The following is a 14,165-nucleotide window of genomic DNA, read 5'->3' as shown; positions in this document are numbered from 1 at the left end:
ACAGGGTTCACTGAATGCTTTATCAAGAGGATTCTTGCAGCATGTGTGTACACGCACAGGGCTGTGTGTGATCCCGTGCTGGCTGGTAGTCTGCTGCTAAGAAGGTGCATTTGACATAGAAGAGATGTCTTTTCTTTGGGGGGAAAAGCTGCATTGGTTTGAGTTTAAATTTGCAAAAATAGACATTGGTTTTGGTTTGTTCGTTTGGTTTTGTTTTTTGTTTTTTTTTTGTTTTTTTTCCACCCAGACAAGGTTTTACAGCTCAAGGAAGAAGCAATAAAGCACAAATGGGTTTCAGATGCTTCTGTGTTTTGTTTTGTTTTTTTTTCTCTTCGTTTGCATTTTTAGTAAAAGTTGTTGAAGATTTTCAATGGTGGTTGTAAGAGGAGGGTTAAGCCAGTGATAACTGGACGGGAAGCATCAGTCTGTGGCTAAACAGTCAGCGCTGTGGTGGGCAGCAAGGGTTTACATCGCGGTTTATAAATAGGTTTTGTGTGCCTCATTTTTAGAAACCTGTGGTGACTTAACCCAGAAGCGAGAAAGGGGCAGACAGCACCAAGCCTGTAAGGTGCAGGATGCTAGCAGCACTCAGGGCTCATCTGCAACTAAAAAGTGATTATGTACCTGGTAATGAGGTGCTGGTTTGGCAAGAATCCTTGTTACTTAATGAATTGGTGACAGGGCTTAGGCTGGCCCCACCTGTAGGGTGGATAGTGGGAGCTGCACTGTTGCGGTGGGACAAAGAAGAGGTCTGAGGCACCCATGTGCACAGCCAGAGAATCCATTCCAGGCATTAATTAGAAGGAACTTTCTCTGGCCACCTCACCCCATCACCATTCCTCGTTATCCCTGTGCCCATGGGTGGCTTTTGTGCCAAGGCTCCTTGTCACACAGTCAGCCCCGCAATGCAGGTAGAGGGCAAGGTGGCAAAGGAAGGTCCTTACAAGAGGAAAGGGGCACAGACATTTTATTTTGCACTTTCCCTTCATTGTGGAAAGAGGGATTCAACACAGAGAGGACCCCAGGCTGGATGGGGCCTGATCTGGTGGGGGTCAACCAGCCCATGGCAGGGGTTGAGACAGGGTGGGCTTTGAGCTCCCTTCCAACCCAACCATTCTACAGTTCTGTGATTCCATGATTCTACAATACCACGATTTTATGATTCTGTGACCTGCTCTGCCCTTGATTGTCGCTCTGAGGATGCGTGGACCCGGTTCCTCACTGTTAGCTTGGAGCATGGCGGTGTGACACAAGTGTCATTGCCATCCCGTCGCGTTCCAGCGGGAAGCTGTGGGACAGAGGACGCATCTGTGCTCCGCGACGTGCGCAGGGCTGCAGTCGGCACTTGCCTGCCAGCTAAAAGGAAGGTGACTTTGAGATGCAGGGAGAGAAAATAATTAGACTGTGACTCCTTTGGGCAGGCAGCCTACCCCACAGTCTGCCGAGCTGCGGCTTCGGCTGGCTCTGCCTGGAGTTCACCCAACTGACGTGTGATTTTAACCCTGTGCTAGGCTGCAGATGAACCCAGCCTCCTTCTGTTCTGCACAGAATGAGTGCATCCCTCGGGGCGTGGAGCAAATTGCCCAGTGGGCAGCACATGAGCAGCAGCCCAGTGCTGTCCTGGGTTTCCCCTGGACACCAGGCAGCTCCATCTGCACAACTGGGTTGGAGAGAGCCACGGACACGGTGCTTCTTTGGAAACAGCACAGGGCCTGCTGCAAGAGTATCAGAGAGGAAAAAAAATACAGGAAGGTGGACTACAATAGAAGGGTTGTCTGATAGGAAACCCCGGACAAATAAATGTGTTCTTTCCCCAGGAAACCAAAGCCAATTTCATAAAACGTTGAAAGCTGTGGGGCCACATTTTTCCAAGGGAAATGGCTGCCTGAAGAAGCTGATAGCTGGGTGTGGGATACTTTTTTTTTTTTTTTTTTTTTCTTTTTTCTCTTTGTATTCGGAGAGGTTGCTGGAGGGGTAGCAGGATTTTGTGGTGGTCAAAGGGTCCGGGTCATGGGTGTCCAGGAGAGGAGGGGGAAATCCCAAGTCACCGGCTCAGAGGGAGGGAAGGGAAACATTAAATCATTGGTGCAGCAGGGTAAGGGGGAATCCCAGGTCACTGATGAAAGAAAGGATGTGTAGGGGGTAGTCCTGCCTGTCTGGGGATGGATAGACAAGGCTGGGGCATCTATACCCTTATCCACGCTCAGAGAAGCTGTGGGTGCCCCATCCCTGGAGGTGCCCAAGGCCATGGATGGGCCCTGGGCAGCCTGAGCTTTGGATGGGGGCAAGCAGCCCACGGCAGGGGTTGAGGCTTAGTGTTTTTAAGGTCCCTTCCAACCTAAGCCTTTCTATGATTCTATGATCTACCCTCATGGAAGAGGGCTTTTAACCCTGGAAAATCCCCTTTGCTTTCTAGTACGGTGCCGTGCTGTGTGAACACGCTGCTGTGGTTTCCAGAGCAGGTACAGAGCACTCTCAGAAGCTGGGGGAGCCACTTCCCTTCCTTCAGCTTTAGGTCTGTGTTGATTTCTTTGTTTCGCTTGCGTGTTGTGTTTGGTTGTCACCCGGCAGTGCTGAGTGGTTAGCGTTTTGGGATGTTTCCGAGCTCTCTGACCTTATCTTCAAACACTGATAACCCCGAGCAGCTGGGAACCGTGGAGGATTAGCTTCCGATACCCAACTGCGGGAGGCTGAGACCGCATCCGTGTCAATCATTGATTTTTCTGGGGGGTGTGTGGGGGGGGAAATCAACCCCAAACAAACCTCTTCCTCCTCTCGAATGGCTCAGCTTTAGATAGCTGTTATCGTCCTGTCTACGAAATGAATCCCTGTTTGGAAATGTTAGCGGAGCCCGGGTGTCCTGGGGATGTCCCGAAGGTCCATTTTCACTTGGGGAAGCTCTGTATGAAGGCTTTTGTCTCTACCCCACTGCTGGTGAGGACATCTGCATCGCAGGAGGAGCCCAACCCCCGAAAGGGCGATGATGCACTGGGAAGGCTCCGGGAGAAGGGACGAACAGCCAGATCCCATGCTTGGAAGACACCTGGATCTCTCCGGGAGCGCTCTGCATTCCTTCAGTGCAGCCGGCCCCCCAGCCCGGCGCACATTTGGTGACAAGCCGCAGGGCCGGCTGCAGGAGGGTCGGCGCCAGCGTGGAACAGGATCTGGGTAACCACATCCGCACTCGGCGACAGGTCGGGGGCCGCGCTGCGAGCCAGATGGCCGAGCCCAGCCCGCTGCTGCCGGGCTCTGATGGCAGGAGGACCCGAGGCGCTGCCGGGAAGTGACAAAGGGAGCTTCGGCCTCGCCGACAGCACCGGGGAAGCAGACAGAGAGGTGACTTCTCGGATGGAGATAGCCATCGGGCTGCGGGCAGCCTGCGCCACGAGGCAGCAGCGCGAGCCCCCGAGCGAACTTCCCGGAGCTGACTGAAACGCCTATAAAAAATCAGCCGTGTGCGCAGCCTCCGCAATTATTATATTGTACCACAAGCTGCTTCCTGTCCCGAGCCTCTTTTATCTCGCATTGTTTTCCTTTCCAGGTGGGGCTGCGGGCTCCCCGCTGCTCGGCCCCCCGGGCTTCCTGCTCGCTCAGAGCCACCTTTGTCTGCCGGCCCTCCCCCTGCCCCCGCTATTTCGGGAAACAGCAGCTGAGCCGGAGGGTTGTGAATGGTTTGTCAGCTCCCTTCCAGCCTGCCGAGATCGCAAGCAGAGAGGGGAGAGCCTCTGTCTGCTGTCGAGGATGGGGACGTCGCCCCTTGGCTGGACGCGAGGACACGGGGATGCGACACCTCCCCGCGTGGGAACGGGCGCAGCAGCGGCCCAACAGGCAGACAGACACAGACACACAGACAACAAAGCCACCCCAGGCGAGCGCTGACCTCAGAAACTGCCATGTGACGCTGCCTCAAACTTACTAAGGCATGACATCAGCCTGGGAGGGAAAAGCAGGGCTGCCACCAAAATACCACCCGGCTTAAAAGGGCTGAGCTGGGCCGGCCTCTCCCGGCCTTTCTCCTGCGTGCTGCCCTCTGGGCAAGCAACCACCCCCAGCCCCGCTTCTGTGCACAGAGCCCCAGGAGCCACGCGTGTTTGTGCGTGGAACCTGTGTCCAGGTGTTTACAGCTGTAGCTGTTCCACCCGGCACCTGCACTTCCTCTCTGCAGAGCTCTCGGCATCCCCTCTCTAGGCACCGCTGAGGATGGAGGGTCACATTCTGGCGCTGGCTGTGTGGCTGTCCCTGCGTCCCACGGCCCTTGGGGAGCTGGGGAGCCGGCAGGCGGGCTGCGCTGGCTGGTGGGAAAGTCTCGTGTCATTGGGATGAGGCAGAGCAGCAGAACAGGTTGGTCAGCCTCCGTGCGCTCATCTTTACTCAGCAGAGCGCCCGTGCTGGGCCGTGTCCGCCCATGCTGGGCTTTCCCCGGGCTCTGCACCGCTGCTCCGCATCGATGCTTGACTCAGGCAGATGGCATCGGAAGCACACTGGCTGAGATGCGTGATGCGCGATTTATTCTCGCTGGGGTCATCTTGCTGAGCACAAAGGGGCCCTGTCCCTGCCAGCAAGGAGTCCCGCAAGCACCCAGCGCGCTGCCACAAAGAATCCCCGTTGTTTTCCAGGGACGCGAGCTCATGTCACGTGCGGGTGGTCACCGGTGGCAAGCTGCCATGGGCGAGGAGCTGCCTCTGCGGTCCCAAAGACGGCACAGAGCTGCCCAGGCCGGTCCGGCTGAGCCGAGGGCTGGCCCCGAGCGCAGAGCAGGTTGGGCAGGTTGGGAACGCTGAGGACAGCGGCGCTTGGTTCCCATCAGCTGGGTGGGAAGGAAAGCCCTGCTCTGCCCCGGGGTGTTCTCCGCAGCCCAGAGAGGCTGGTGCATCACACGCTGTGTTCGGAGAGCAGTGCTCGGGGCTTTCCAGCAGGAGGAAAATGTGCTTTTGTGCTGGGCTTGGGGTTCTGGGGAGGAAGGCTTCTGTTGTGCCATCTACATCTTGTGGCGGGCATTGGGGCATGCTGGCATTGGGGCAGAGAAACTCCTACAAAGTGGAAAAGCCCTACATTTTTTTTCTTCCCCCCCCCCCCTCCAGCAAAACAGTCATGTCCATTTTTTGCCCTGTAAGAGCTCCCTTTGCCCTCTGTGCTGCGGTGCCCAGATGTTCCCTTTTCCACCTCCAGAAGACTGTGTCATCAGTGGGGGAAATCGCCAGACCTGTCCCACATCTGAAGCCTTCTGGCAAGAGCACGGGTCCCTGCTGGGTTCTTTTGACTGCATGAAGCAACAGCAGGCAGCATGCCCTGGTTGATGGAGGCCCGATGGAGACAGGCAGCCCTTGCACCTCGCATCCTGCTCCTCGCTGCCAACTGTGGCTCTTGTTTTGGGTGGGAAAGCGAGAAGTGGGTAGGCAGCATGCTGTCACGTGCCAGACAGGAACCCAGCAGACAGAAAGCGATACTTGGGGTTCCGCTTCCTTCTAGCCGGGCAGCCCTTTCACTTCTGTCCTTGCTGCACTGCCTCCGTTGCAGGCAATGGCAATTGGAGAGGGGGGGGGGGGATGGAGGCAAGAGTTGTTCCTGCTTTATTCTTTTTTTTTTTCTTTTTTCCCTAGAAACATTTCGATCAAATCCAAATTCCCAATCCGGAAAAAGTGAACCCAACCCAACAAAAATAAATAAATAAATAAATAAATAAAAAACAAATCCATCAACAACAGCTGCCCCTTGCGTGCTGTGCGATGGGAAGCGGGGAGCCGGGGGAGGAAAGCTTCGCAAAGCGCCGTTCTGACAGAAATTAGCAGCCCAAGAAGGCACCGCGTGATCCTTCCCTTCTGGGTGGGCCCCACCAGCCGCTCGCCGGCGTTGCCGCTTTAAGGGCCCTCTCCGCGGGGCGAGCGTTCGAACGCGCTGCCCTGGCTCGCCATTGGCCGGCGAGCCGGCGGTTGGAGCGGCCGGCGGGGCGCTCTGATTGGCCGGCGCGGGGGCGGTATAAAGAGAGGCGTGGCGCGTGGGCACCCCTCAGTCGGCGGCGAGAGCGAGCGGAGCGCGCGTCCGTGGCGACGGCGGCGGAGCGAGGCGGATCGGCGCGGCCCGAGCTCACCCCCCGGCTTCACCCAACCGTCGACGGCTCACCCATGGAGTTCAAGCTGGAAGCGCACCGCATCGTCAGCATCTCGCTGGGCAAGATTTACAGCGCGCGGGGCCAGCGCGGCGGCCTGAAGCTCCACAAGAACCTCCTGGTGTCGCTGGTGCTGCGCAGCGCCCGCCAGGTCTACCTGAGCGAGCCGGGCTGCCCGCCCGAGCCGCCCCCCGCTTCCTGCGGGCCGCCCGCCGAGCCCGTCGCTTGGGCTCCCGCGGAGCCGGAGGCGCCGAGGTTGGGCCCGCAGCCTCCCGGCTCGGTCTGCGGGAGCTCCCGGCCGACCCCGCGCTGTTCGTGGGGCGGCTGCTGCTACGGGGCGGGCGGTGAGGGGCCCCGCGAGGCGCGGCGTTGCGCCGTGCCCCGGCTCTGCCCCCGGAAGAGGAGCGCTGCGGAGATGGAGCAGCAGGGCACGCCGCTGAAGAAGCCGCGCCGAGAGGCGGAGGAGTCGCCGCCCCCGCAGGGCGAGCAGGAGGACATGGAGACGGGCAACGTGGCCAGCCTCATCAGCATCTTCGGCTCCAGCTTCTCGGGACTGCTCAGCAAAGAGCCCCAGGGCCGCCGGCGGCCGTCCCGTGACGACAGCGAGGAGGCGGCGGCCGCGGAACCCGGGCAGATCTGCTGCGACCAACGCGTGCTGCGGACCCTCAACCCCTGGAGCACGGCCATCGTGGCCTTCTGACGCGGCGGACTACGCAGCGCGAGGAGGGGCACGGACAGACCCGGAGCTGCCCCCCTCCTCCGCTCCTTCCTCCCCCCCGCCCCGCACGGAAGCACCGCGGGCAGCAGCACTTCCCCTTCGCCGGGCCCCGGCCCGCCCGGAATTCCCCTTCCCGACCGGCGCTCCCAGCGGGGATATTTTAAGCTCGGAAAGTATTAAATTTATTGAATAAAGTGTTTATTTTGGAAAGGTTTAGGTCAGGACTGTCACACGGTGCTTTTAAAAAGTGTTTATTTGAGAGAAACAGAAGTTTACAGACGGCTCCGACGGGAAGCCCTCGTGAGCCTGTTTGTTAGGCTCGGGAACCCCCGGTCTTTGTTGTATAAAGGCTTGGGGTTCCCTTTTTTTTTGGGGGGGGGGGAGGGGGGTTTGTACAGTGTTCTCCTTCGGCGATGTATCTCGTTTTGTATAAAATGTAATGCTACGTGTGCGACACGTATTAAATATTTTCCACTGTAGCTGCGGAGTCTGTGTCTGTGGCTCGGGGGAGGGCTGGGGGGTGGCAGCCAGGCACCCATCGCCTGGGGTGGGGAAGGACGGGGGGGGGGTTGTGTGGGGGTCCTGCTCGGGACTCGTTGTGTCAGCCCGCTCCCAGCCCCGGGTCAAGGGCTGCGGCTCAAAGTCCTGCTCTGGGGGCGTGTGAGCTGGCTCTTCCAGGCATAGGCTGTGGTTGGGCTGCCAGCAGTCGTTCTCCGTGCCTCCCGTTTGCTGTTACTTGTCGAGTGGTTACTATGAGTATTGAGGCTTTTTTTTTTTTTTTCTTTCCACTATCAGTAGGAACTGGGTTAAAGTTCCTGCTCGCATGGGTGGGGAGGAAAGCTTGGCCTGTGCTTCACAGCCGCCGCGGAGCGCCCCAGGGCGTTGCAATTAGATTGAATTGTGGGGGAATTTTTTTCTGCTTCTCGCTGGGAGATTCACCAGAGGTTCCTCTGCTCCTAATTAATGAACTCTCCCACTGAGGGCTGCGATTCTTGCAAGCGGAGAGGCAGCCTGCTGCGCGCCCACTGAGCTGTGCTGGGAGACGCAGCCCAAACACTGGGGGGGAGCAGGAGGTGAGCGGTGTCAAACGCTGTTAATTCTCTTTAAAAACCGTGCTTGGTGTCCGAGGGGGGAGAAAGGAGGTACTTTGGGACTGCTCCACCTTCCCGAGGCGTTGTGCAACAGCCGGACTGCTGGCAAATGCCACGCTGCTGCGGCTCCTCCTGCCTGGGTGACCTCCGGTTTCTCGCTTATCAGCTGACACGCGGTGTCCCCGAAGGACCCAGGCTGGCTCCGTGGGCTGCTGGAGCCATCCCTGCTGTTGTACCGCAGCCACGCGCTTGCCATGGGGCTGAGGAAGCCGTGCCCTTCTGGGGTGAAGCGCCAGCCCCAGATTGAGGGGGGATTAAACCCCGCACTGGGCACAAAGCTGCCCCATGGGCCAGCTCGCTGCTGGCAGCTGGCTTAGGGGGACATCGGCGGGGAGCAGGCGGGTGCTCCCAGGGCTGCGGTGACGCCGGTGCCCGCGGGGAAGGGCGGCAGCAGCTCCCTGCCGTGCCCCGATTGTTCCGGAGATATTTTGCATAACTGGCAGCAGGGCTTAGGAAACAGCTCCGGGGGAGAGCTGGAGCAGCCTGCTGTTCTCGGGGGGTCCCAAGGTCTGTCCTTCCTCCTCCTGCCCGGCGTCTTTTCTTGTTCCTCTAATAACATTGGCATAAGCAGGGGCCTTTCTCCTCCTGTTCCACTGCTTCGGCCCTTGGAGTTTCCCTTCCCACGGTGCCGCGTTCTGATGGCCGCAGAAGCGAGGGCGATGGGGTGGGAAAGGATGGAGCCGTAAGCCGGGGAGGGGCTGGCAGCCCAAACACACCCCCGTGCCAGTGCTGCTGATGGAAGAAGTGTAAAAATAAGCCGGATAAAAATAAAACCTTCCATCACTTGGAAGAGAGGGTGACTCCTGTGGAAACACAGGGCCCGGACGGATGTGATCTAATGGCAAGATGGCAGGTCCTCACCTCCTGGAACAGCAGCAGGGCTGTTGGGGAGCCACTCCTCAGCGTGGTCTGGAGCTGAGGGTGTTGCTTTGGGCTCAGATGCGGATCCCAAGGCTCAAATAAAAGGGCTGAACCCACGCGTCCTGGGATGGCTCAGCCCTCCAAGAGGGGATGAGAGCAGAGGGGGCTCCCGAGGGTCCTACCCGGTGTCCCCCACATGTGCTCCATACTGGTGCACCCTGTCCCAGCCTCCATCTATCCCTCCCGGGCAGGGAAGGAGGGGGCAGGCTGCGGGCTGCAGCATCCCGCGGGGCTGTGTCAGCGCTCAGGAATCCGAGAGCTGCTGGGAAGGAGGGAGGGAGGAGGAGGGAGGCCGGGAGGGAGGCCAGCGCCTCGGGGCCGCGCTGCTGGGGCCTCTCCCAGCTGGGGAATGGGGGGCACCGCACGGAGGGGGCTGCCGGGTAAAACCAGGCCGGCAGGGATCCCCGAGGCAGGGGTAGGGGATGAACACAAAGAGTTTCCTTCTGGTTGTGGTTGCTGCTGCTGATGTGAAAACCCTGCAGGCCCCCCTGGCTGGGTGAGGGCTGCCTGGTGAGAGTGGTGATGAAACACAGAGCTGCTGGGGAGGGCTCCCTCTGGCTCCCAGCTGAGCAGTGTATCGGTTTGGAGAGCCATGGCCGGTCACGCATAGGATGCAGGATGCTCCAGTGTGTCACCCCACGTCCTGTTCCCCCGCTCTGTGCCTCTTCCTAGGGAAAGGCCCTTCTCCTCCTCCTCCTCTTCCTCATCTCTGACCTCAGCCCATGGCCCTGGGGCTCAACGGCAGCCCAGGACAGGTCAAGGCACATCCAGCCCCGAGCTGAGCTCCGCGCATGCAGGCACAGGAAGGAGCATGACTCCCAGGGAGATGCTTCCCCACTGCTTCTCCTGGCACCGAGGGCACACAGCTCGCTGGGAACCACCTGCGGGAGGCTTACAGCCGCAGGCAGGAGGGGAAAAGGGAATGAGGAGGGAAATGGAGGGGCGGATGGGGTAGGGGACGGGCAGGAAGGACACGGAGGGTGGCTGGGAGAGGCAGGAAGGGTGGGAGGGCAGGAAGGAGGGGAGCGGTGCGGAGCCCCCGGTGCTGTGCCCCCATCCCCAGGCACGCAGCAGGGCCCCCATCCCTCACAAGGCTGGGCCCCGGCTGGGGTTTTGTCAGCAGCACGCAGGAGGAAGTGGCTGCGTGAGCAATAGGGGACAGAAATCCCCAGCGTGCTCCGACAAGAGTGGGTGGCAGAGCTGCTCTGCCCTTCAAGCTACCCTCCCACGCAGCCACCTTCTCCTGTTTGATTAAACTGGGACAGCACTGAACCCCCATGTGCTCGACCCCACCGGCTCCGGGGCTGTGCCTGACCCAGAGCCACGTTCTGAGGAAAGGATCAATGGACAGGAGGACAGATGGACAAGGGACATGTGGCTCTCACATCTTCTTCCTCCTTTTCCCTTTCCTCCGGGAAAGCAGCAGCAGATGTATCTCCAGGGCACGTGGCCATGCCCAGTGCCTCGTGCCTGGGAGCAGGGCGCATCCATCCATCCAGCTGCCCCCAGGTTGCTCTGGGACCCTGGCAGCCACCCCTCTGGTCCTCAGCATCTGCTCCAGGATGGGAAAAGGCAAAGCTCACCTTGGAGGGGTCACCCTCCCTTCCAGTCATCTCCTCCGGGTGCAACACAGTGACAACATCCTCCTGCTGCCTGCTTCTCGCTTTGAGATGTAGGAAAAGAGCTGCCGGTCTGGAAGCAGGCTGTGAGCAGCCAACCTCCTCCTTTTCTTGTGCAGCAAAGCCCTCTCGTGGAGGCCTGCAGAAGCTTGCCAGCCAGGAGCTGCCCCCGCACGGCCACGCTGCACCCGGGGGGGCTGCAGGCACAGCCCTCCCTCCCGACAGATGGAGGAGGTGCTGCAGGGTGGTGGGTGACTGTGTGTCACTTGGTATGCCCTTCCATCACCAGGTGACACCCGGCCCCTCTGTCCCTCAATGCATCTGCACCGTGGCCAGCAGTGACGTGCATCACCTGGTGCGATGGTGCCGCTTACCACCGCTTCCCCAGCCTGGGCCACCCACTCACACAGAGGCTGTTTGGCCATTTCCCTCTCTAAACCTGGCAGAGAGGAGTCATCAGCTCGCCTGCACACCTGGCCAGTTGGATGAGGACCTGAGTGGCCTCACCTGGGGCTTCCACCCACCTGCTGCCCATGGGTATTTAAGCTCAGCCCTGTCCCTCTTAGCTGGGTTGAGTTGGGTGGTGTTTTCTCCTTGTTTGCAGCTGCTGGAGGAGGCTCCTACTCCAACGATGTTTCTAATACAGCATCACTGAGGAGGGGGGGTCCTTGTGTACTCTCAGCGCCCCTAAGCAGCCTCACTCTGCGCACTGCCCAGGTACTCCTCTCCCTTTTGTCCCCGATAGATTTAATTCCCCACCTTGGGTGTGTGGTTAAGTAATTTCTCTGCACTTATAGCAATGCAACAAATTGTGCTGCTTGCATGTAAATAGTACAGTTGCTACCTCCTTGCCCAGGGGCTGATGGCAGCCTGTGTCAACATCTGGTGTTCCTGCTGACATGGCACCAGCCCTCAGCTTCTGGGCTGCTAGTGGTCTAGGTGCATGCTGATGGTGTGGGATGCTGCTGGGGGTGCTTTAAAAAGAAAAAACAAACAAACAAAAACAATCTGAGCTTAAAGCATGGCAAATAATTCAAAGGAAATTGGAGCCTAGAGGGTTGTTAAGTGACAGTGATACTGGGACAGCGCTTAGGGAGCATCTCTAGGGGCTTGCCTTGTTCCTAAGCATGTGTTGGTGGGGGGAGAGCCTTGTGCTGGGCTTTGGCATTTCCTGAGTGCTCCTTTGCTTTCCGGTTTGGATGGAGCAGCCCCTACCTCGTGTCCGTGGGGGACGACTCTTCCTGGCTGTGTGTGACCGTTCTGTGTGCAGCTCCCTGCAGCCCTCACTCCCAATTAGCCTTGTGGGCATGAGTCCCACAGGTTAATTACATATTATACCTGAAGCAACGGATCTATTGTTCAAACCTCACAGTGAGTTCAGCACGGCTGTTTGTTGGCTGTTGCAATGCTGAGAGCAGTGCTGCACTGAGCCCCATATGCCTGCTCCCTATCAAGCTGGGACACTGCCCTAGTCCTATAGGGTGCAGTCTTGATGCTCCCCATCCTGCAGAGCTGTGTCTGAGCTCTGCAGCCTCACCCTGCTGCCATGGGGTGCCCAGGGCTGCGTGTGCCCCGTGTCTGTGCTCTATGTTACCATCAGTCTGGTGGAGCCCCACGTGTCTCAATCCCTGCAGAGAAATGGCATTGGCTCTCAGCCTTGGTGCATGTCAAGGTGTTTGGTGGCTCCTGGAGCAACAGCACCGCGTGGCTGCCGCTGATTGGAAATAAGGAGCGAGTGTGTTCCCTCGGTGCTCATTGCAGAGCAGAGGAAGGGAAATGGATGTTCCCCTCGGGCTTCTCCGGGGGGAGACAGCAGGATGGGGGGAGCCAGGGGAGGAAGTGATTCATACCTTTAATTCTCCCTCCAGTTCTGATGATCACCTTTTATTTGAGCCACTTAGAGGCCCCAGCTGTGATGAGCACAGCCCAAGTGGGCGATGAGCATCCTCATTGTGGGGAAACTGAGGCATGAGCTGGGGATGTGGTGCCCGCGGCCTTCCACGCTGTGGGGGCACCAGGGGGTGGGCTGTGGGGTGCAGGCCCTGGGGCTGTCCTTGCAGGGTGTGGGCAGTGATGCAGCGAGCGAGCTGTCTGAGGATGGATGGACAGATTGATGGGCACCTGTTCTGCTCGGGTGCTGTCAGCCCTGTGCTTTTGGTGCCTCATTGAGTCAGGGTTTGAGAGCAGTTTCCCAGCAACAGCTGCTCCCTGCCTTCCCCAAAGAGAAGCCATCCACTCTCCCCTCCTCTGACAGCTCTGCATCCCATGGCTGTTCACTGCTCCTTTGCCACACTGCTGCGTCAGAGCCCCATGTCCGTGCTGTCACCCCACTGCCCCACACCATGGTGAGGCTACTGACAGATCCCAGCCACCTGGACAAGCCACACATGGGGTGAGACCCACATACAGGGAGCCATCACCGGTGCTCTCCCACCTTTCTGGCAGTATGATGGGAGAGAAAAGAACATTTTGGTGCAGAGGACAGACTGCTCAGTGCCTGGAATGGAGACGAGCTGCACCAGGAAGGGAGAGATGCCAAAAAAGTGTTCAGTGCTCCATTTCCCTGTTGCTCATACATGTCTCTGGTGCTCCCCTGCAGCGAGCCGCCCGCCCTGCCTGCTGGCAGGAGGCTCCTGTTTGGATCTATTTGTGTGCTGTTTTGCTAATATTGCTGCTTATTGCACGTTGGAGCTGTGCCACGGAGGCTGGGGCTCGGGGGCTGCCAGTCCCACTGTGGGCTCTGTGCCGAGGTACCCATGTTCTCACCCAGCCTAGCTCTGCTCAGGGCAGGTATGAGCTTTCCTGGGGTCAGGACAAGAGGAAGTGGGGAAACCAGAGTGGGCTGCGAGCTATGCAGCATGCTACGCCTTGCTTTGGTTCTGGAAAATGCTCCTTGCTATGGGCTGGCTGCTACCATGGGTCCCCAAAAGAATGGCTTGGGTTAGGGACCTCAGTGAGCATCTAGGCACCAGCTCAGGCTGCCCAGGGCATCATCCGACCTGGCCTTGGGCAACTCCAGGAGTGGGTTGGACCGCAGTGCTTGGGGCAGGCTGTGCATGTCAACCTCTCAGCATCAGCCCTGGATGGAGGCAGACCTGCACGGCTTTCTCCCTGCGAGCTGAAGGGAGGTGTTATTCACTCCAGTCAGCAGGAGCCTGATGGAAAATGGGTCATAATGAGCTCATTTGGTGTTGCTCATAACATCATGAAAGGGAATACTTGCAAAAGCAATGATTTAGGCGTTGTTTGACTCGAGCAGGAGTGATATCAACAGAGTTTAGTGGGAAAGACGGTGTCGGAGCCGCTCAGTGTCGCTGTCAGCGGAAAGGCATCACCGAGTGCTCAGCCTGAGCTGTGCTGCAGTTCATGATATCTTCAGCAGAGAGACACAGAACGAGGTCTGCACAACGTAACGGGGAGCACTGGAATGGCTCTGAGCTCCTGATGGAGCTGTAGGTGTCCCTGCTCAGTGCAGGGGAGCTGGATCGGGTGGCCTTGAAGTGTCCCCTCCAGCTCGCACGGTTTTGTGGCCCTCCTGCCCGAGCTCTGGGTTTGCTGTGCAGGTGATGCCCCCGAGGGCAGCGTGCACAGACACTGGAGACCCCCACGAGTGCCGCGTCGTGATGCGGAGCTCATTAACTCCCCCCCCC

The 14,165-nt window shown here is 58.8% G+C and overlaps 2 protein-coding genes across 3 annotated transcripts in view; both read left to right on the top strand.

Moving 5' to 3' along the window:
- On the top strand, positions 5,967 to 7,303 carry IER5 (immediate early response 5). Its single transcript, XM_021405447.1, has one exon. The coding sequence runs from the start codon at positions 6,123 to 6,125 to the stop codon at positions 6,804 to 6,806; it is 684 nt and encodes a 227-aa protein (XP_021261122.1). The 5' UTR covers positions 5,967 to 6,122; the 3' UTR covers positions 6,807 to 7,303.
- The window catches only part of CACNA1E (calcium voltage-gated channel subunit alpha1 E), a 94,270-nt gene continuing 87,501 nt past the window's right edge, over positions 7,397 to 14,165 (top strand). For both annotated transcript variants that reach the window (XM_021405099.1, XM_021405101.1), the window contains exon 1: positions 7,397 to 7,897. The gene's annotated coding sequence lies outside the window, so the exon portion shown is untranslated. The remainder of the gene's footprint in view (positions 7,898 to 14,165) is intronic.

This window comes from Numida meleagris, chromosome 7, assembly GCF_002078875.1.
Source record: "Numida meleagris isolate 19003 breed g44 Domestic line chromosome 7, NumMel1.0, whole genome shotgun sequence".
NCBI lineage: Eukaryota > Metazoa > Chordata > Aves > Galliformes > Numididae > Numida > Numida meleagris.
Note: the sequence above shows the minus strand (reverse complement) of the source record. Positions and strands in the feature narration are given on the sequence as shown.